The sequence below is a fragment of the Littorina saxatilis genome, linkage group LG1 (genome assembly GCF_037325665.1).
Source record: "Littorina saxatilis isolate snail1 linkage group LG1, US_GU_Lsax_2.0, whole genome shotgun sequence".
Taxonomy (NCBI): Eukaryota; Metazoa; Mollusca; class Gastropoda; order Littorinimorpha; family Littorinidae; genus Littorina; species Littorina saxatilis.
This window is the reverse complement of record NC_090245.1, coordinates 22,274,707-22,298,513: the sequence shown is the minus strand read 5'-3', so window position 1 is coordinate 22,298,513 and position 23,807 is coordinate 22,274,707. Positions and strand designations below refer to the sequence as shown.

At 42.4% G+C, this 23,807-nt stretch overlaps 1 protein-coding gene across 1 annotated transcript in view; it reads left to right on the top strand.

Annotated features, from left to right (window-relative positions):
* The window catches only part of LOC138964648 (uncharacterized), a 71,159-nt gene that overhangs the window by 13,800 nt on the left and 33,552 nt on the right, over positions 1 to 23,807 (top strand). Inside the window, exon 3 of the mRNA XM_070336660.1 lies at positions 18,449 to 19,387. Coding sequence (XP_070192761.1) covers positions 18,449 to 19,387 — 939 coding nt within the window. The remainder of the gene's footprint in view (positions 1 to 18,448; positions 19,388 to 23,807) is intronic.

Genomic DNA, 23,807 nt, shown 5'->3' with positions numbered 1-23,807 from the left:
TCTCTTGTTCAGACAGGCGCGCAGACAAATAACTGGTGTTGAGGGGAGTTGGGATATTCTGGGGTGGCTAGACTAAACTATGTGTCAGAATTCACCAAAACATGTCTCATCCGCGCGCGCCCCATCCTCTCACTCGCCGTATTGGCTTTGCGGCGTGTCGGACGGATTGTGGGAAAACATTTCTTTTGGGGAATAAAGTGGAAAATTGAGTGTGTGTCTGTTTGCGTTCTGCTTCTGAGTTTATGGAAGTGTGTGTTGTAATGTACGAAATACGATTTCTGTGCCGGTTGACTTGAGCTGTTTGCATGTTTGTGTACTCCCCTACCCCCTTTCCACGCACCTGTAGCAGAAGTTCCAGTTAAAGCTTCTTTCCGTCCACAACGATCATAGGTGTACTGCTTTTCCAGGGTTTTCCGTCATAACATTGTTTGAGAGCATTATTCTTCCACTTAGCCACACACCAAAAATTAACTTCCTGTGCGGAGCGGATTTTTTTTATATATTTTGTTTAGTCAATAATTATGTGATTAAGATGTATTGCGTTGGACTGGCAATCGAGACGAGGCGAGCGAGGGTGTATCAGTATGTGTTTGTACCGTATTTGTGTGTGCGTGTAAAGCAATTCCCAGAAGTCGACACTTTTCAGCTTTACAAATGTCGATAGCATACCCTTTTCTGCTAACTTCCCGATGAAACAGGACTAAACCTATTATTTTCTGTCCCTAAACACCACAAAATGCCCAAAGTCGAAAGATGTAGTACAAACAGGGGAGTACAACGGAACAGCCGTTTTTGTGTGCCTGTGAGCTTAGTTCACAGTTGCCGACTGACACAAATTTTCGCATTCGGCTTTTCTTATCTCGTAACTCCACACTAAATACCCCACTTCCCCTCTGAAGTATTGATGTACAACCCATGGCACTAACATTCATGTAGTCGTTTATAACTGAGGTTGAAAAATTCGCTTCATGACGAGACAAGTATAAATGCCATTCACCCAAACTGGAAACGTCGCGCTGCCGTCTGCTCGCTTAGTACGGATTAGCTGTTCTCTTTTCCTCCCCTTGTTGCATCCTAGTTCTTCAGTTGTTTCTAGTTTTCCGTTGATGTTGTGTTTTGGTCTTCTTCATAAGTAGTCTTGTTCAAAATTAAAAAAACTCAAACTTCTTTTTGTTGTATACGAATGAACTAATAAAAAGCTGTTTAACAGCTGTGTTGTCAAATCGAGTTTTTTTCCAAAGTCAGTGTGGCGCCTGCGCAAAACTAATGCGCTTAAGAAACGGCGTCTGCTATCAAAACCTGAGATCAACGCATCGACGCAAAAACTGTCATTTTGTAAGTTTGGAACAACAAATAAAGGTCAGAACAGCTATATAATCGCTATTGTATTTTCAGCGTTGCAATAGGGTCCGATATTTAGACTCGAACAAGTATAATGCGACTCGTCTTCGACTCGTTGGCATTATACTTGTCTCGTCTAAATATCGGACCCTATTGCTACGCTGAAAACACAATAGCTGTTAATATTTCACCCCACTCAGTTTGGATTTTTTTCTCTCTCTGAGTCAGTGAGTGTAAAGTCTCGGTTATCTTGGACGGATTTATGGTAGTGACAACAAATATATGTGTTAGGGGCCAACGGACATTGTGTGTTTACACGACTTAGCTGGACAAGACTAGATATAATTCTGTATCTTGACAAGACTACTAGATATTATTCTGTACCTAATCATTGCTGCTGCAGGAATATTGAATTAGTAAGTCTGCGTTAGTCATTATCTCTCCGCCCCCCCCCCCCCTCCTTCCCCCCCCCCCACCCCTTTTTCACCAACCTTCCCGATGTCCTTCCACCGATATTGTTGTAATCCAAAGTCAAATCACCTCGTTTACTCCCTCTGATTCTTTTGTCACATTCTTTATTTTGACATTCTTTATTTTGTTTGACATTTCTAAGTATTAGTACTTTTTTGACCTTTGACAGCAAATGGAAAATAATTCCTATTTAGATGTAAATATGTAGCCACACTTAGTATAAGCTTAGTTTGTTGTGTGGTCCCAATTGTATCTTATGTACTATATAATATGCAACCCCATGGTGTCGGAATAAAATCTTGTTTAAACCAAAGGAAATGTATTAGGGATTTATTTAATCGTCTGTGCTGTCTGGCCTACTTTTCTGACTCTGCTCTCCATAGTTACGCGTTCATATGCATGCAAGCACGCACGCACAATAATTATTTGTGATACTAGCAAAAAAACAAAATAATATATTAAATATCAATCTGATAATGTTTGAGAATGAGCGATGATTATATTTCATAAATGTTGATATCTAAAGGATATGTTGGGTTAGCAGTTCTGTCAAATACTAATTGGATTGCAGGTATACAGTGAGTAGCTTTTAAATAATGTTGTTGTTATTTGTTTTGTATACGTTCTGGTGTACACTACATTGGGGTGTGCACGTTAAAGATCCCACGATTGACAAAAGAGTCTTTCCTGGCAAAATTGTATAGGCATAGATAAAAATGTCCACCAAAATACCCGTGTGACTTGGAATAATAGGCCGTGAAAAGTAGGATATGCGCCGAAATGGCTGCGATCTGCTGGCCGATGTGAATGCGGGATGTATTGTGTAAAAAAAATTCCATCTCACACGGCATAAATAAATCCCTGCGCCTTGAATATGTGCGCGATATAAATTGCATAACAAAAAAACCCAAAAAAATCCCTGCGCTTAGAACTGTACCCACGGAATACGCGCGATATAAGCCTCATATTGATTGATTGATTGATTGATTGGTACTGTTTTATTTGGCCATGCTGCGTCACATGCTACAAGAACATTCTAATTTGTTCTTCGTTTTTCACATTTAGTCAAGTTTTGACCAAATGTTTTAACATAAACGGGGAATCGAGACGAGGGTCGTGGTGTATGTATGTGTGTGTAGATCGATTCCGAGGAAACTACTGGGCCGATCTTCATGAAACTTAATATGAACATTCTTCAGGATGATATCCTCGGGCCATTTTTTCTTTTTTTGGATAAATGTCTTTGATGACGTCATGTCCGGCTTTTAGTGAAATTTGAGGCGGCATTGTCACGCCTTCATTTTTTAACCAAATTGATTGAAATTTTCGTTAAGCTATCTTCGACAAAGGCCGGACTTTGGTATTGCATTTCAGCTTGGAGGCTTACACATTTATTAATTAGGTTGGTCATTAAAAAAATTAAATTTTAATTAAACTTTTTTTTTAGATATCGATCCAAAATTAATTTTATTTATTCTTCATTAATTTCTGATTCCAAAAACATATCAATATATTATATTCTCTGAAATATAAGCTCAGAAAATTAAAAATATAAAAATTATGATCAAAACTCAATTTTCGAATATCGATTTAAAAACAATGTCAAACGTGGTTCCTGATTCCAAAAACATTAAGATATGTTATGTTTGCATTATTAAAACAAGTTCAGAAAGTTAAAAAGAATAGAGATACAGAATAGCGTGCTATCCTCTTAGCGCAACCACTACCGCGCTAAACTGGCTTGTCAATTTCACTGCCTTTTCCACTAGCGGGAATAGCTGACGATGCTATACGGTCTTGGTGAAAAAATGCAGTGCGTTCAGTTTCATTCTGTGAGATCGACAGCTTGACTAAATGTAGTAATTTTGCCTCACGCGACTTGTTTTATGTTATGTTTGCATAAAAGCGACTCGGATAAGTAAACACGTAAACAACCTTAACACTTTCGTGTGTTGAAGTTTTTGTTTGGGGACAAAGCCAAAGGGAGGGGATGTTCTTTGAGAGTTACGTGTTTCTATGTAAGGGTTCCATCCTCGTAGATATCCTCAGTGTGTTTTGTGTTGTAAACAAGATCTCCCATCCATTTTATTTCTTTTGCGTGAGTTTGTGAGAGTGCAGTTTGTGCTTTAAAGCTTGGGATTCGATCAAGAAAGGACGTGATACACTGTTTGTGTCATGTTAAGTCCCCGTACCATACATACCAGCAGTGAAAAATGGCATAGCACTTTCTCCCCTCATGACAGCAGTGCTTCTTTTGTCTGGCTCTGGTTAAGAAAAATGCATGAGCCAAGAAGTAAGTGCATGCAGATCATATCTCAAGTGTAATCGGGCATATGTGTTCATGCAGGCAATCACGTTCTGGATCCCTACATTTGTTTTTCCCTAATTATTTTGTGGGTTACTCGCAGCACAGTTCATCTCTCTCTCTCTTTCTCTCTCTCTCTCTCTCTCTCTCTCTCTCTCTCTCTCTCTCTCTCTCTCTCTCTCTCTCTCTCTCTCTCTCTCTTTTTTCACTTGCGTATTCTACGAAGGACCAAATACGTAGAAAAGCACGTTTCCGGTATTGTCTTTCAACTCCTTTTGTTGATAAAAACGGCAGGCTTACATGGCTTTTATGGTGGGTTTTTATCAGTATGAATTTTTTATTTTTTATTAAGGCTCACTGTTTATTGTTTTCTTCTCGGGCATGTTATGTTCTATTTTCTCAAAAGTGTCATTGCCAGCCGTTGTCTGCTTCCGTTTTGACGAGTTGTTTTCGTGTGCAATTAGAATGTCCTCCTCCACTTATCCTCATTCTCTCAGGGGAAATGTTGCAAACAATGATTCATCCGCGTACCATGCAGTCAAGTAAAGGACGTTTCTGCCAATGGAAGTTTCTGCTAATGTCAAGGAAACATGATTCGTTTCATGACTGTTCGTCTTACATGTTGCTTTGTGCTGTGGAAGTACCATGTAATGATGTATACTTCGAAAATAGCGCATGCGCGCGGACTTATGTGTGTTTATCATGTAGGTTACAATGTATGCGTTATGTCCTAGTCTTGCCTTGCATTTTGAGATTGATACGGTTCTGGATCGTGTCGGTCAAAAGTTTCAAAAAATATGTATTTATTTATTTCTTCATTTATTTGTGCTGCCTTCTTTTGTCTTTCTTGTAACAGACGTTGCCAAGCGCAACTCATAACACTTCCGTAAGCGTGTTGCTTGCAACATAATTTTTCCGGTTTCACATATATACATTACAATCATGCACATGTTGCTTTAGCTGTGTCGTCACACTTGCAGACGGTAGCTCTGCAGAGGACACCTAAGTAGCTCTCTCGAGTGTATCTGTTTAAACATATCCCGCTCTCCAGACGTGCTGGTTATTATAGCCGTGTCATTACATGCACTGCAGACAACGAACAAGTATGTCCTTTATGCAGCAATGAAAAGCGCATAATTTTTATGTTGCCAATCGATGGTATTATGAGGGGAGCACGTGACAGAAGTGGGCCGTTACACAAACCGCAGACTTCGGAAATTGGTCGCAGGTGCTTTATGCCCCGTCTACCCTATACGTTGTACACTGCGACCTTTCCGCGACAGCCGCTGGTTTATCCTTGTTTGCAGAGTATCCGTCAAGATTCTCAGCCAGTGTCCAAAAGCAGTCTGCTCTTAATGTTGTTATTGTTCGAAACGTGTATCAAAGAAAATGAATAAAACACGCTTAAACCAAGATTCTCAGCCAGTTGATCGTTCGTCTGTTTGTTCAGCCTCTCAACAACAACTACCACTGTTTTATCTCTTTGTGCTCAGTAGTCATCAAGATTCGTCGCTGCTTGGAGCTAATTGGACTAATCGTTGGGAAGATTGGGAGGGAAAGGGGTATTCTTTGACTCCTGAAAGTTCGTGTTGATGACTATCGTTTGGGGGCTTTTGTTGTGTGTGAAAACCAATCAGCAGCGACCTGTTTGTGAAAATGATGCTACACAAATCTACACAAAAAGAGCAACAAGCTTTGTTTAGCATTGAAGAAGTCAGTTTAAGTGTTAAAGAAAGAATATTCAAGACGAGTATTAAAAAGGCGTGCCTAAAGAAACTGTTCACGTGGAAAATAATAACAATAATGATAATAATAACACACACACACACACACACACACACACACACACACACACACACACACACACACACACACACACACACACACACACACACACACACACACACACACACAAGTTTAAAGCTTAAAAAAAGTTTTATTAATCCTTTAACCGCTTTTGATGCATTGAGGGAAATTTCTGTTATACAAAATGAAAAAGAAATAAGTTTTATCACAGCTACATATGATAATGTGCACATTTAACAACTTTAAACAACAAATAGTAATTATACAACCTAGCCCAATTTTAATAGGTATGGCAAATATTTGCTTCCAGATATTAAATGACACAGATAAAACAGAGAACGAACTGAGAAGTACTTTAGTGGGATGTACTCAAGTCTGTTCGCACTGAATTTTGGACGTTCGAATACAAAATGAAATGTATAACCCTGTGCGTTCATGTCGCAACACTTACATAAACTATCTTAATACAAAATGAAATTCGTCACCCTGTGCATTCACGTCGCAACACTTGCATAACCTATCTCAACGATCAATACCATTTTTCTGCCTCATTCAAGTTAAAGTTTTTTTATCCCCCCGTAATTATAAGTTTAAATATCTGCCTGTGTGTATGTATGTTACAATAATAACAGGTTGCAGGGTTTGACCAAGCGGAGCCGGATGTGGGGGCTAACGGACGAGTGGATGTCAAGGGGCTGTGACCCAGACTGCGTCAGGCACATTGGCAGCCACTGCGCACCCTCGATAAGCATTATTGGGCTTGGTGCAACATTCACAGAAAAATATCCCTCTCCACAGGCGTGCGGAGCGGTTTTAATGCGCATGCAGAGGCTTAGGACGCATAATAACAATCGTATGTGTGGAACGTTTTATCATTGACAACACATACGGAACTTTCATTAGAGCTGGGGTAACGTGGAAAGAAACAATGGTTTATCAGTCTAGAGACATAGTGCTTGCTGCCGCGCGAGTCGAGAAAATGTTCCCTCTTTTATCTTTCCTGGGCTGGCCGCCAAACCCCACCGAGGTACGTATGGTGTAATGAAAAGTTTGATTATTGACAAATCGAAATAGCTTCAATTTTGTGGTCTGTGAAGTGGAAGGTCAGACAAGTAAGAAAAGAAAATGTACAGAATGGTCTCTTCCACTTTGTAAATCATCCTAAATAACAGAAACTGATGGTCTACTCAGAAGTTCAAATATCGGCAGCTAGCAACGTGTGTTGGTTTCACAGCTAAAATAATTTTTGACGGCAAGTGAGCCCCTGCAGTGCAGACAATAATTATAAATTGAATGATTAATAAAAAAATATTGTGCGTTTAATTCATCCAGTCTACCTAACATCTCTCTCTACCTCCCGCGGGTTAGGGGGAAGAATTTACCCGATGCTCCCCAGCATCATGTCTTAAGAGGCGACTAACGGATTCTGTTTCTCTTTTTACCCTTGTTAAGTGTTTCTTGTATAGAATATAGTCAATTTTTGTAAAGATTTTAGTCAAGCAGTATGTAAGAAATGTTAAGTCCTTTGTACTGGAAACTTGCATTCTCCCAGTAAGGTAATACATTGTACTACGTTGCAAGCCCCTGGAGCAAATTTTTGATTAGTGCTTTTGTGAACAAGAAACAACTGACAAGTGGCTCTATCACATCTCCCCCCCTTTCCCCGTCGCGATATAACCTTCGTGGTTGATAACGACGTTAAACACCAAATAAATAAATAAACTCTCTCTCTCTCTCTCTCTCTCTCTCTCTCTCTCTCTCTCTCTCTCTCTCTCTTTCTCTCTCTCTCTCTCTCTGCTCCCACACCGTCCCCTCCCTCCATTTCCCACTGTGCATTCATCGACTGTTTGAGGACACCCGCCTGTCCTGATCGATTCGCTGGCCTGTGTCGTAATCATATGCACAGCGCGCGCTGTCTGCGTGAGCCGAGGCCACCGTGACCTGCAAACTGTATTCGCTTCGTTTCTTTTGAAGTGAATGGATTTAGGGCCTGCTAGCCGTATGGCTGTCTGCCGGGGCGAATTAGCTGGTCTGGATGCGAAGTCTCTTTTGTTGAAATCGACCGAAGCAGTCTAGAAAATAAGAATACGCTGCATTATTTGGGTTTGCGCTAAGTTCGCTAGCTCCATGGCTATATGAATATCAAGTGTAGCGAGAGGTTTGAGCGGCTGATCGTATCCATTGCTTTTGCGGTTATGTCGCGTGACCTTAGCACTGACAGTAGACGACTTGTTATGTATGGGTGTGGGGTCGTTCTAATTTTTGACGTCTGTTTGGTGGTTTTATTGTGTAGAGGGGTGGGGGAGGGGGTAGTGATTCTTTAATATATGTTATGTTATTTGTTTACTATTCTCACTTCTTAAGTTCCTCCGTCCCGTCTGAGTATTTAACCCGATTGAAGAGGTGTGTGTGTCGTTTTCTGAGTATGATTTATGCACTCACGTACAGGTGTACTCAACAGCCACACGCACACATGCACACACTCGCACGCACGCTCACACACACACACACACACACACGCACAATACGCTTTACAGCACACAAGAAAACAAACAACAATAAATAAATGTGTTTACATCCCTCCTACCCCCCCCCCCCCCCCGCCTGCCACGGTTGTCTGTGTGTTATACAGCACTAATCGGATAACCCAACTGCAAAGCTTTTGTTCTTATCACTGTATTATATTGCTTTGCCCTCGTCCTGTTTCGGGTTCAGGACTGAAAACTGTCCTCATGTGTCCTGTAATTTGTCCCATTTGTCTGTTTACTGGAACAGGTCTAGACTGGACAGGCTGCGGCATGAATCATATGGTGCGCCAAATTGATATTACTATCGTTAACTGTTATATAGGGTTTTGAAACTATCGTTAACCGTTATACACAGCAGTAGATAGGTTAAGCCTATTTTAACATACTGGAAACTGGTAATCTTCCAGTAGGTATTAATTTAGTTTTACTAAAGCCTGCTGGGACACAAGTAATGGGTTAGTGCATTTGTAAACAGGAATCGCTTGACAAGTGGCCCCCTTCATCCCCCCCCTTCCTCGTCCTGATATGGCTCTGCGTAGTCGGCTGGACGTTAAGCAACAAACAAACAAACAAACAAACAAACTGTTATATAGGGTTTTGAAACTATCGTTAACTTTTATATAGAGTTTCGAAACTGTCGTTTGCTGTTATATAGAGTTTCTGATACTCTATATAACAGCTAACGATAGTTTTATCAAAAGCGCGTCGGTATCGTTCCCTGAAATGCCATTGCAAAACTGTTTTTTTGCTACGAAATGTACATTTCAACGAGAAACACGATTTAAAACAAGTCGCGTAAGGCGAAAATACAACATTTAGTCAAGTAGCTGTCGAACTCACAGAATGAAACTGAACGCAATGCAACGCAGCAAGACCGTATACTCGTAGCATCGTCAGTCCACCGCTCATGGCAAAGGCAGTGAAATTGACAAGAAGAGCGGGGTAGTAGTTGCGCTGAGAAGGATAGCACGCTTTTCTGTACCTCTCTTCGTTTTAACTTTCTGAGCGTGTTTTTAATCCAAACATATCATATCTATATGTTTTTGGAATCAGGAACCGACAAGGAATAAGATGAAAGTGTTTTTAAATTGATTTAGAAAATTTAATTTTGATCATAATTTTTATATTTTTAATTTTCAGAGCTTGTTTTTAATCCAAATATAACATATTTATATGTTTTTGGAATCAGAAAATGATGGAGAATAAGATGAACGTAAATTTGGATCGTTTTATAAAAAAAATATTTTGTTTACAATTTTCAGATTTTTAATGACCAAAGTCATTAATTAATTTTTAAGCCACCAAGCTGAAATGCAATACCGAAGTCCGGGCTTCGTCGGAGATTACTTGACCAAAATTTCAACGAATTTGGTTGACAAATGAGAGTGTGACAGTGCCGCCTCAACTTTCACGAAAAGCCGGATATGACGTCATCAAAGACATTTATCAAAAAAAGGAAAAATACGTCTGAGGATATCATACCCAGGAACTCTCATGTCAAATTTCATAAAGATCGGTCCAGTAGTTTAGTCTGAATCGCTCTACACACACACACACACAGACAGACAGACAGACAGACACACATACACCACGACCCTCGTCTCGATTCCCCCCTCTACGTTAAAACAAGCACAATATTGCGTAAGCTTGATTAGGTTTACAGCAAGCAATTGCGTGTACATTATGCAAACATCTCCCCAAAAGTAATTATAGTCATACCCACAAGCACAATATTGCGTAAGCTTGATTAGGTTTACAGCAAGCAATTGCGTGTACATTATGCAAACATCTCCCCGAAAGTAATTTTAGTCATACACACAAGCACAATATTGCGTAAGCTTTTAATAAATACGAAGTATGTGAATGGAAAACAGAAAGATAAGAGTAAATCGTAAGGGGGAGAGATGATGTTAAAACCGGGAATGTGAAAGGCTAGTTATTCCACAGACTTTCATGAATGTAAGACTAAACCTTTCATCGCGGTAAAGTCGAGTGATTGGGGTATAGTATGTGATGTACACGAACATGTATGCCTGGCATTTCAGTCGCTGTATCGCCTGGGAATGGTTATATCTTTGACTTTCATAAAGAAAAATCGGTTGTTCAAAGATATAACCATTCCCAAAGAAAAAGAAAACTGACTTTCATTAACCAAAAAAATCGTTTGTTCAGTTTTCGTTTTCTTTGGCGACTGTAGTTAATTAATTTCTTAAATGGGAAGACGTTGTGGGTTTTTTTCTCAGCCAAATTTAGGAAACCATGTATACATTTTGTTTGCTTTGCCGAGTTCATCTATGTGTAAATCACAAGCTTTTAGCAAAACACCAGCCGCAACCCACTCCCCACTGCTATAGAGAATGCACTGTCATCGTTGAATAAACTCCTTTTAACGTTGTCTGGACCCGTAGCTTACTTAGCCTGAAGGATTAGACAGTCAAGCCAGACAGTGCGGTTATCTAAAAGGTCGTTTGTAGTGCCTTTTAATAGAGGTGCGAAACGAGACACAAGTGGGTGATGTCTTGCTATGCGAGCAAAGATATTCTTGGAGTGAACACAGGCACACATTGACAGTGTCTGGAAGCTGACATATAGCTCCTTGTTTCTGACCCCTGTCCAGTGGTTGGAGAAACTAAATAACCTCAAGTGGCCACGTCACTGCGCCTGCAGGCAGTGGCCAGCGCTTTACTGACCACTGACCCATCATGATCCCTATTAATGTCTATAAATAACTCAGCGGCTTAACGTATGTCTGCCAATTGTGCCAATCCTCACTTCTACCTCCATCCCCCTCCCCCGCGGGTTAGGGGGAAGAATTTACCCGATGCTCCCCAGCATGTCGTAAGAGGCGACTAACGGATTCTGTTTCTCCTTTTTTACCCTTGTTAAGTGTTTCTTGTATAGAATATAGTCAATTTTTGTAAAGATTTTAGTCAAGCAGTATGTAAGAAATGTTAAGTCCTTTGTACTGGAAACTTACATTCTCCCAGTAAGGTAATATATTGTACTACGTTGCAAGCCCCTGGAGCAATTTTTTGATTAGTGCTTTTGTGAACAAGAAACAATTAACAAGTGGCTCTATATATCCCATCTCCCCCCCTTTCCCCGTCGCGATATAACCTTCGTGGTTGAAAACGACGTTAAACACCAAATAAAGAAAGAAAAGAAAGACCTCCATGCCCTGTACTCCCCATCCCCCCCCCCTTTTTTTCCCCCTTCGCCATACCCTTCCTGACGCGGTCATCCCGTCTGCGTCTATTTTAGATGTTTTCGCCCGCCGGAGTTGTCTGGGATTTTCTGCTTCTTTGGTTCCGTGTTGGTGTTTTTCGTCTGGGCGTTGTTTGGTTCCGTCTGTGCTTAGTCCTGCTCTGTTTCTGTCTCCCTCTTTATCCCTCTGTCTGTCTGTCTGTCTCTCTCCCTCCCCCGCCCGCTCTCTCTCTCTCTCTCTCTCTCTCTCTCTCTCTCTCTCTCTCTCTCTCTCTCTCTCTGTGTCTCCCTCCGTCTTCCCCCTATCGCTTTCTCTCTCTCCCCCTCCCCTCTTTGTGTGTGTGTGTGTGTCTCTCTGTATCCCCCCTTCTCTCTCTCCCTTGATCTATAATTATATTGTACATTGTAATATAAAAAAAAAAGCCTGGCTGTAAGAGAGGTCCTTGGGGCGGGGATGTAGCTCAGTCGGTAGCGCGCTGGATTTGTATCCAGTTGGGCGCTGTCAGCGTGAGTTCGTCCCCACGTTCGGCGAGAGATTTATTTCTCAGAGTCAACTTTGTGTGCAGACTCTCCTCGGTGTCCGAACACCCCCGTGTGTACACGCAAGCACAAGACCAAGTGCGCACGAAAAAGATCCTGTAATCCATGTCAGAGTTCGGTGGGTTATAGAAACACGAAAATACCCAGCATGCTTCCTCCGAAAGCGGCGTATGGCTGCCTAAATGGCGGGGTAAAAACGGTCGGGGCGAGGTGCAGAGAGAGAGAGAGAGAGAGAGAGAGAGAGAGAGAGAGAGAGAGAGAGAGAGAGAGAGAGAGAGAGAGAGAGAGAGAGAGAGAGAGAGAGAGAGAGAGAGAGAGAGAGAGCCGTGGGAGTTTCAGCCCATGAACGAACAAACAGAGAGGTCCTTGTGGACCGAACGCTACAGTCCTTTGGTAATAAAGTTTTCCAGGTCGAGTTTTAGTCCTCTCACACAGACAGTTGTATCTCCTCCCCCCCCCCCCCCCCCACACCATTCTCTCTCCCGTCCCGGAAACATTTTATATTTCTGCACTTTACGCTCGCAACTTGTAATGTAAACGTATGTCCCCACCCACTCTCACCTCAGAAAGTAAATGAAGTTTAACAAACAAATTTTGACTTGAACATTCATCCAATCACCATATTATATTAACCCACCCTCTCACGAATAGTTGTCATTGTACATTTTACCCCCCTTTCCAGGGGCCAATGGCCAATACGGAAATAAATCATTGTCATTGTCTCTCTCTCTTTCTCTCTCACTCTTTCTCTCTCCCTTTCACTCTTTCTCTCTTCCTCTCACTCTTTCTCTCTCACTCTTCACTCTTTCTCTCTCACTGACTCCTCTCTGTGTGTCTGTCTCCCTCTCGCTATCTCTCTGTCCCTCTCTGCCCCCCTCCCCCCCACTCTCTCTCTCTCTCTCTCTCTCTCTCTCTAACTTTCGCTCACTCGGAATTCGTTTAGTCTGCACCTCGCCCCAACCATCAACCCCTCCCTCCCCCAGCAACCTCGGAGAGTAAACGGAGTTGAGCCCTCACCCCACCCCCGCGTAGTAAGCTATTATTAGAGCGTCTGAAGGGGCGAGGTTTGTTCGGCGCCCCCGTCGAGTGGAGAGATGGAATGCTGGATGCAGGGGTCAGGGGTCACCATAGTCGTTTAGGCCTTGGAGCCTTGCCATGACCTTGTTCTTGGGTTGTTGACTGCTCTCGCGCGTGTGTGTGTTGTAAGTGTTTTTTGCTGTCCCCCATTGCTCCCGTACTGTAGACAGACGTAGGGGTCGGTGATGATTGGTGTGGTTTTCTTTAGTTTTGTTGTATTTACTATTCCAAGTTTTTTTTGTTTTTTTTGTTTGTTTGTTGGGGGGGGGGGGGTGTCTTTTTTTAAGAAGTGAAGACGCGTGGAAAGGATAGCTTTGATCTTCTCCCCTTGCCGCCGCCACCCCCTCTACCCCAGTTAAAGAAAAAAGTTTGGAATCTTGGCACCAAGTAACAAGGCCTTTCATCAAAGGCGAGTTTGAAATCGCCTTCGAACAGAATGAGCCAGGCGGTCTCCAAAAACGTGTCAAGTTACACTAGGCCAAAAAAAAAATAGGTGTGGTTACGGTAACATAGCCCAAAAAAATAGGGTAGGTAGGTAGGCAATCACTTTTTTTTTTTTTTTAACTTTTTTTCTAATGTGTACAAATTAAACCTACCCTACTTTCCGGGTGACAAGGCCCTTTGTTATCTAAGACTCACATTTTTGCCATGAGAGGTGGTTCCCCTGTCATATCTGAGAGAGGAAACACTTCCTGCATCGGGGTCAGTGACCGGTCAGTGACCAAAGGCATTGTGATAGCTGGGTGGCCTTGTTAAAAGACACGACCTTCTTCCCAGGGGTCAATGACCCAGTTTTTGCCATGAGAGGTGGTTCCCCTGTCATATCTGAGAGAGGAAACACTTCCTGCATCGGGGTCAGTGACCGAGTTTAACAGAGTGGAAATCTGTGTGTGCGGCCAGATCAAAGGCAGGGCAGTACCTAGTAGCTGAAACATGCATTATCACAAGTTGTTTGACTGGTACTCAAGCGGTCTCTTTCGGAAAGTACGGTACTTGACAGGGAAATAAGTGTGCGACACGGGCGCTTTCGCTTTCATTGCGTTTTTTGCACTCGTTTTTTTTTTTTTTTTTTTTTCTTTTTTGACAAATGTAATAAAAAGTTATAGGATCGGCCCCTAAAAATAGGGTAGGTCGGGTTACCGTAACCACACCTATTTTTTTTTAGGCCCTATCAGTGAGGCAAGCAGTTTTTACTCTGTTGTATTTTTATGGGGGCCAGGAGGCCCCCATTTATACGGTTAGTTTCGAGGGTGACCATGGGCAGCGCCATTTTGTTGTGAAATACGTCATCAGTTTGTGTACACAGGAAGTTGTGACATCCGTCACCCTATGGGAGGGGTGAAGGCAACATTGTTCATCAGTAGAAAGTTGTGAAATCCGTAACCCTATTGGAGGGGTGAAGGCAAAATTGGTCATCACTGAGTTTGTGTAACAGAGGAAGTTGTGAAATACGTCACCCTATGGGAGGGGTGAAGGCAAAATTGTTCAACAAAAACGAAGGTATCATCATAGGTCTAAATGTGCAGGGTCAACCGCAACAAACTCAAACCATTCATACTTCACTGCATCTGAGTGACTTATAATTTATACCAACATTTTATTTCTTATTTTCAGCAGGAAAAATCATGAACCAAAATGTTATTTATTTTCTAATCTTTTAAACATTGTTATGTTAAAGAAAAGAAGAAAAAAAAAGCTTTTGTGCACAAATCAGAAAATACATTGTACATTTTACCTACAGGCCAAACAGTGTCTGTGGCAAAGGACCCAGCAAGTTGCACTGATCTATATTTTTAGATCAGTGGCAAGTTGTCAAGAAGAGGCGCTTGCATTTGGATGTGTCCACTGATAGTAGGTTTGGTTGTGATCAATCAGAATAATGTGGGAATAAAAATGTATGACAGTTTGGATTGATGACATGTAATTCACATATGCTGAAATGTAATATTATACATGATATAATATTATTATGGCTGTTGCCATGACCATGAACCCCAAGAAAGGTTTAATGTTATGTAAATCAAAATACCGAAATCAAGCACCTATTAATCTGGTCTACGGCGCGGGAAGATTAAGGCCTTTGTAAACGTTCAACGTTGGCCAAAAATGATTTTAACAATGTTGTGTCGTTTTGTATTATGTTTTATTTTGTTGATCAATTGATAAATATGTCTTCCCAACATATCAAAAATCAAACAGAAATAAAGTCTTAGAGAACTACAACAATTATTGTTGCCGTCAAAACCTTGCAAGGCCTCAACCGTTCTCACGAGATCAGTTACATTTCTCTCTCTCTCTCTCTCTCTCTCTCTCTCTCTCTCTCTCTCTCTCTCTCTCTCTCTCTCTCTCTCTCTCTCTCTCTGTATGTATGTCTTTGTCTGTGTCTCCCTCTGAGTCTCTCCGCTTCTGTCTTTCTATGTCTGTCTCTGTCTATGTGTGTGTGTGTGTGTCTCTCTCTCTCTCTCTCTCGCTCTCTCTCGCTCTCTCTCGCTCTCGCTTTTTCTCTCTCTCATCTGACTCTTGGCACACAGGTCAAAGCAGAGGTTAACTTGAGTGCACGTGTACCTAGCAGGAGGGGGGTGATTTCTTGAATTAGGTGAGGGCGGTGAACATGTCTCAAAGCAGAGGTTAACTTGAGTGCACGTGTACGTAGCAGGAGGGGGGGGGTGATTTCTTGAATTAGCTGAGGGCGGTGAACATGTGTCCTTGTTTGCCGTTGTCATGAGAACAGTTACTTTTGTTTTGTTTCGTGTTTTCCTCCAAATTTTTGCATTTTCACAAGTGGCTTTTCTGTTTCATCTCTCATACATGGTGTCAATTGGAAAAAAAACCGGAACAAAACAAAAGTAACTTATCTCGTGAGAACGGTAGTGCACTAGGTTTGGGAAAAAACACGACAGTACCTTATCTCTTTCAACCCGTATGGGGCCCTTCAACATGTGACAGACTGACAAATGCACCGAACCCATTTGGTTCTTCGAGAGGATTTTTCCGTGAAAACCTTTTCAGTGCCTCAGGGTCAGCTCAGGGTCAGTGTCATAAGAGCCTACATGTATGGCCGGACGAAGCCATGTTAACGGAAGGGATATAAAACCGTTTTCATCGGATTTTCACACTGCTAAAACCTGACTTTCTTGCAGTTGCTTTGTCTGCAATGCCTTAGAACTCTACAAATAGTTAAGTTTTTCGCGTTTGTGTTGTAATTTGCAAGCAAACATCGTACATAGTAAAGTTAATCGACTTTGCTACAATTTGTAAAAACTAGGGCATTACCTGATACCCCCCCAAAAAATATAAATCCCATGCTGTTTTCAAATACAGCGTTTTGCTATTCACTTCAATATAATAGTGAATAACAATCAAGAAATAACGAAGTCTTTTAACCACAATTTCCCAGATATTTACACTTTTCATTTTGTTTCAATTCACACCACAAAACATACACTTCGCCTTTTGCTATTCAGTCTCAAGTCTAAATAATAATAGTATAAATCATAACTAATTTTCTTCACACCATCATAGACATAATGTTGCCTCACATGTTCTTTGTACAATCGTTGGTTTTCACAATAAATATTGCATTACTGTACTTGTCTTCTTTTTCTTTAACAATGTCTTTCCAAAAACAAAACTCAAAGACCACACAAGCTATTGCAACCTACTCCTATCTCTCGTCTCTCTTCCTGGGTACAATGGTACCTAAGACTTACATTCAAATGCTTACATTTCCATGCTACCCACATTGTCAAAATACCAATAATTATTCAAAACAAATGTTAACTACTACCTAATATCATTTCAGACCCACACCCATTATTATACACACATTTCACATTTAAACCATTAGTCGGCCCCTGATAAATATCGACTAAGTTCCTTGTGTGCACTGCGATTCGGCAGCTGTTCTCGTAACTTTCACCCCCAAAATTGTCGATTACTGTAACTTAGTATGAATGGTCGGAGTAGGTATGAGTGGTTGTTATTGACTATCATTCTGTAATAAACTATAATTATGCTAGATAGTGGTATTGAAATACACTGTTAACATTTGTTATGGATAAAGTGTAATTGTTGTGCTAGTGCGGCACATTGTTGAGAATATTATTGTAAAGACGTTGGGGTGCAACTGTTGTCCCAAATTCTAAGGCTGATCTTAGCATGGAATAAGGATACCTTGGTGACATTTAACTAGACAACCCAAACCCCAAACTGCCCCAAACCGCTGCTTCTTGTGCTTCTGTATTTAGATCGTTTCAACTGAATGCAGCTAGATCTTCGACATTAAACGGCAAGCAGCAAAAGGACATTTTTGTAACTGTGATTCGTTGATCACGTGTCTGATCTGTTAACAACAAGCAGCCAGTAACTGCTCGTTACTCACGCTTATTCTTCAGTCTCAGGAGACTGTTCAACCTAATCATCCTGTTACTAATGGTACCACTACCAGTCTTTTTTCACGTGTCTGGCCTGTGTGTCTGTTCACCCTTGGTTCGGTAGAACTGTACGCATACCGTTTCTCTTATTTAGTAGCCAAAAGCTGCTCGCTGTTCACGTGTCTGAGTCTATGTATGTGGATGATTAGAGCAGAATGCAGTTACTACGTCAGCAAATGATCGTTTTTCAGGATGCAGTTACACGTCACCATGTAATATTTTTTTTCCAGGTGCCCATTCTGTTTGTCTGTGTCGTTGCGACTGAATGAAAGTTCAAATGACCAGTAAAATCTATATTCGATATTCACATACCCGATTACAACAAAATGCAATTTGCTTCTCGTTGTTCACGTGCTCGCACGACTCAGACTGTAACTTGGTCGTTGCAGCTGTATGCGTCATGATTTTATAGCATAATACAATCACAATTTATTCTATAAGCTGTTCGTTGTTGACGTGCACTACTAATACTGTCTGTGTCGTGGTGGTTGTAGCTGTATGTGTCATGATTGTTTTAACATAATACAACAGTGATCGCGCTAGGTATTTTTTAAACCGGTATGACGTCATACAATCACACTTTATTATATAAGCTGTTCGTTGTTAACATGCACTATAATGTCTGTATCATGGTGACTGCAGCTGTATGTGTCATGATTGTTTTAACATAATACAATCATACTTTATTATAAGCTGTTCGTTGTTGAGATGCTCTAATAATGTCTGTGTCGTGGTGGTTGCAGCTGAATGCAGTTACACATACCGCAACAGCAGCCAGCAGCATATCGAGGCTGAGTCGAGGGAGTACGAGAACCAGGGCTACCAGCGGTGCGAGTTCCTGATCCAGGTGCTCAGCACTCGGCAGCAGCTACAGCTCAACTTCACGCGCCTTACTGGCTTTGGTCTACAGGCCCCACCCAGCCATGGCCAGCCGCAGGGGCAGGGCACGACAGACACGGAGAAGACGAAAGAAAAAGAAGAAGGTGGAGTGGGTGGAGGAGGAGGAGGAGGGATTGGAGGTGGAGTGGAAGAGGATGGGGTGGGTGAGGGGTATCAAGAGACAGACTTGGTCGAGAGGACGGGCGGTGGTGAGTCACAGAGACCGAGACTCGTTGCGTCCACCGGACGACCTCCCACACCAACCCGTGTGGGGACTGCTACACATCTCTCCATGCTGGCCTCGTCCTCGCCAAGACACATTGCAACACACCCCGCCACTACAACACCTGCCGCCAGCAGAGGACAACAACAGCTCTACGCAAACAGCAACAAAAACAAAAACAACACCAACAACTTTGGTTCAAAACAGACTATGGCAGACCCGCCCCTTCCTACTGTGCTTACGACGACCCTCACTCCCCAGGGGAGGCAACCATCTAGGCAAGGGACACAACCATCTAGGCAAGGGACACAACCATCTAGGCAAGGGACACAACCATCCAGGCAAGAGACACATCCCTCTGGGCAAGGGGGAGCACCGTGCCTGCCCATGGTGGAGATTGTGGAGGTGGTAGGGGAGGGGCAGGAGGAGAGGCGGCAGCAGATCTGCCACCAGCATCACAACACACAGACACCCATCGTCTTTCAGTACGCATCCTCGGTCCGTATCGTGTACCAGTGGCAACAGAATCACAGCAGTGGATTTACCCTCTACTTCGACGTCAGTGACTCGCACAGTGGAGGTCAGTACAATGTAATGTTTTCTTAGCGTGTGTATGTTCTCACGCCCCTCCATGGAATCCTCCTCTTTCTCCAGGCTCTTGCCCTTTTCCCCTCTGAAATATAAATTTGGAAGGTGAGAGGTAGGCTGGATGTGGTCCATGTCTGTCTTTTTCCGTCTGTCTTTGTCTTTATCTTTTGAGGATGAAAATCGCTTGTACATTTCAATGCTTGTTATTCTCTCAGGTGCCAGGAGAATGGTTCCGAATAACTCTCACTTACTCTAGACTATTACACATGTCGAGTGCATTTATAGCGCTTTACTTCCCTTTGTTTTTCATATTTGTCTTTAAACCGTGTCTGTGTGTGTCTGCCCTAATGTCTGCCAGTCTCTCTGCTGGGACTCACTGTTCTTTTGGTGACCTGGGCAACGTTCAGCATGAGTCTTGACAGTTGTGTTTTGATCTTCAGCTTTTAACTGATTCTTTGCCGCGAGTACGTCGACCTTCTCACCTTTCGCCTTCAGGAACGCATAGCTTCAGATTGTCACTTTCAGCAACAATAACAAAACGCACGTAAAAGTCATCTCTGGCAGGAATGTTTCGAAGTCTTTCAAGACAGAAAGTCAAGCCCTGGTCTTCAGCCGAGGTTGTCTGGATGGATACCCTGGCTTCAGCGGTGTGTATCAGTGAGATCCCCCCCCCCCCCCCCCGAGTGTTTTGTGACTTTAGTGAAAGATTCACACACACACACACACACACACATCTAAATTGTTACACTTGAAGTTGGTTGGCAGGTTTATAATTTGTATAATCTATGCAATACAGCAAACATTTGTCGAACAGTAAAAAAAAATAAAAGAAACGATAAATTGGCATCCCACATTTTCAGTCAGTTCAGACCTTCCTCAGGGCCCGGGACGTGTCAAAATAGTCCTTTAGTTCAGTTGTACATGGCAAGATTAATTCACCAGAGGATGGTACAGTACTCCTCGGATAAGGTGACCCCCCTTGGGACCAAAAAAAATCGTGATCTTATCCGAGGGACACGTTAACCGATCCTCGGATAAGATCAATTTCAGTAGAAAAAAATTGATCTTATCCGAGGAGATCAGAGTTTAGTTTGGGGCCCCATAAAGACTTCCCGCCAATTGAAAGTCAATGACGTAATAATGGGCAGATCCAGAGAGAGACACACACTGACATACATACTGACACTGACACAGAGACCATCAGCTGCATTAGAGAGAGAGAGAGAGAGAGAGAGAGAGAGAGAGGATGTGAGGTAAGACAGACAGACATAGAAAGAGAGGAGAGACACAGACAAACTGATCATGACAGACAGAGATAAAGAGAGGAGACGGAGAGAGAGACATAGAGTTAAAAAGAGGGAGATCGAGAGAGAGAGAGAGAGAGAGAGAGAGAGAGAGAGAGAGAGAGAGAGAGAGAGAGAGAGTAGGGGGGAAATTGAAAGGAAGGGAGAGAGAGAGAGAGAGAGAGAGAGAGAGAGAGAGAGAGAGAGAGAGAGAGACATGATAGAAGAGAGAAAGATGGCCAGAGGGGCAAAGATAGAGAGAAAGAGAGAGAGGAGAGGGGTCGGAGACAGAGAGTGACAGACAGACAGACAGACAGAAACAGAGACCATGAGAGAAGAGAGAAAGGGGGAACGAAAGAGAGAGACTGACTGACTATTAGGGTTAACGTCCTCTTAGACCAACTGGTCTATATTGGGACAGGTATTGGTAATACGTTGAAGATATGGTGTGATACTTTGATTCGAACAAGCCCGCTGTGGCTGTCTTCTTTGACACATCAGCATTGGGTTTGTCTCGTCAAAGTATCGAAATACGATCATGATAATCGGAGACGAGAGATGATGCATGCGTGTCTTCGTGTTTTCCAAGCCCTGAGACTTTCGCTGTGAACGTGGGATCTTTTTCGTGCGCATGTGTGCACACGGGGGTGTTCGGACACCGAAGAGAGTCTGCACAAAGTTGACTCCGAGAAATAAATCTCTCGCCGAACGTGGGGATCGAACCCACGCTGATAGCGACCAACTGGCTACAAAGCCAGCGCACTACCAACTGAGCTACGTCCCCGCCCCAAAGAGAGAGAGAGAGAGAGAGAGAGCTTCCAAATATCTCAAATCTTCAACAATGTCTTTTATTTTGGCCTAAAATTGGCACTACTCAGCAGCACACGGAAACCGGCAGGAAAACAAGCAGACGTGACATGATGAACTGGCAATTTGATTGGTTCAACGACTTTTTTGGCGGGAACTATTTTCCAAGTTTTATTTGCGAAAGATTTCCTCATCCTTCTCTTTGGGGTAAAATAATCGGGCCAAATAATCTGATTTGTGCGTCACTTCTCTTTTGACGTCATATGGAGAAAAAACCTGTCAAGGCCGCAAAATTGGGAGATTTTTTTCCGTTTCAGTTTCGCTTGATCTTAAACGGTGGTCTTCTGCATTTAGAGACCAGAACGGGGGTCACCTAAAAAGAGGTGTTCCCGTATCCGAGGTCACGCTAAGCGATGTTTTCTTAGTCATACAAAGAAGGCTTTAGGTCGGGACCAACACCCTGATTGATGTTATCAGAGGTGTGACCTTAAACGGTAGTGACGTTAACCGGGGGGTACTGTAATCTGATGACGTTTACATTTGTGCGTCACTTCTCTTTTGACGTCATATGGAGAAAAAACCTGTCAAGGCCGCAAAATTGGGAGATGTTTTTCCTTTCAGTTTCGCTTGATCTTAAACGGTGGTCTTCTGCATTTAGAGACCAGGGGCCAGTTTCATAAGATAGCAGTGAACCGACTGACAGTCGATCGACTGCCCAGTCGATGGACTGTGGTTGATCGCCGGGTCACCGAAAAGCGCGTTTCATGAGCGAATCACCGTCACCCGCGGACAACCGCAGTCGACCGACTGTACAGTAATCCGAATGGCCAAGTCGAGGGCTAAATTTAGCAACATTACCACTTCCGTTTGCTCATTCGCACGTGGAAATGGCCGATTTCGAAGAAAAAACAAGTCTCGGCCCGCTCAAAATAACAATGACCGAGACTTTCAGTAATTCCTTCGCGTGACGTCGAACCCTCTTACGCCATAATGTGACGTCTTCAAGACATAACCCTGACTTGTCTCCTGGATTACTGCGTCATGATAGATACATTTCGAAGAACAATCACAAGGTTTGGCTCACAATCCAAACAAGTGTGAGCATTCTGCCATTGACTGTGCGGATAATTACATTTATTTTCGGTTTACCGCAGTAAGCCGAACACAGTGTTGGGGGGAGAGCATCACCGTGTTTGGCCAACTTCCGGTGAGACGACCCGCAGTCGGCCGACTGAAATTTTGTTCGTGAAACCCGATAACGTCGGATTACTGTGGTTCTCTCGGACAACTGCAGTTGGTCGACTGTGTTTCTGGCTTATGAAACTGGCCCCAGAACGGGGGTCACCTAAAAAGAGGTGTTCCCGTATCCGAGGTCACGCTAAGCGAGGTTTTCTTAGTCATACAAAGAAGGCTTTAGGTCGGGACCAACACCCTGATTGATGTTATCAGAGGTGTGACCTTAAACGGTAGTGACGTTAACCGGGGAGTACTGTATGCCTTGAATGTGAATAGTTTTTACAAACTGAGTAGGCCGAGTTATTAGTACAGGGTGACCTCGTCTCGTGTGACCCACTGGGTTCAAGCGACACGAAACAACAATGAACAAACAAATTCACAAATCTGAACAAACTGCGTAAATAATTCAGCTAGAAAAGCCCACCATGCAAAAGAGAACCTGCTTGTTTAATAAGTCTCGAAGTACAAAGATGTTGTCCTCTTATGTAAAAACAAAACCACAAACAAAAACCTAAAAACGAAACCGCTCTTTAGTAATGTACAGTACATGATCCTTCGCACGACAAGATGAAGAACAATATCTACGTACGTATTATAGGAGTGTATTTCTATTCGTCCTTTACTGTATTTCAAGTAGTTGACTTTATTTTGTACAATAAATATTGTGCAATGTTTTGCACTGCACTTTCCTCAGCATTCTTACCTTGATATCGTTGGAGACAAGAAACGTTTCTGTCCAATTTGACACAAGGCTTCCATAACCAAGTAAATCCGTGCATAGAGCTCATCTTCAGCAGGATGCAAATGCAATTTAGTCGAAAATTCGTTCATTTGAATCATTTGTGTCACAGAATTCAGTTTAAACAATTCTCTATCACTGTCTTTATTCATACGTGCTTTTTTTTCCTTTCCAACAAATCCATTCATGCGCATAATCAAATAATAAATTGGCATTGTTCTGTCCCATTTTTCTTTGAATTCCATCTTCTGCCACATCAATAATAGTGTTTCTATACCGGGTTTAGCAAACAGAGAAACACAATTCCAGTGACTCACTTCAAGATATTCATTATCCACATAATTGTC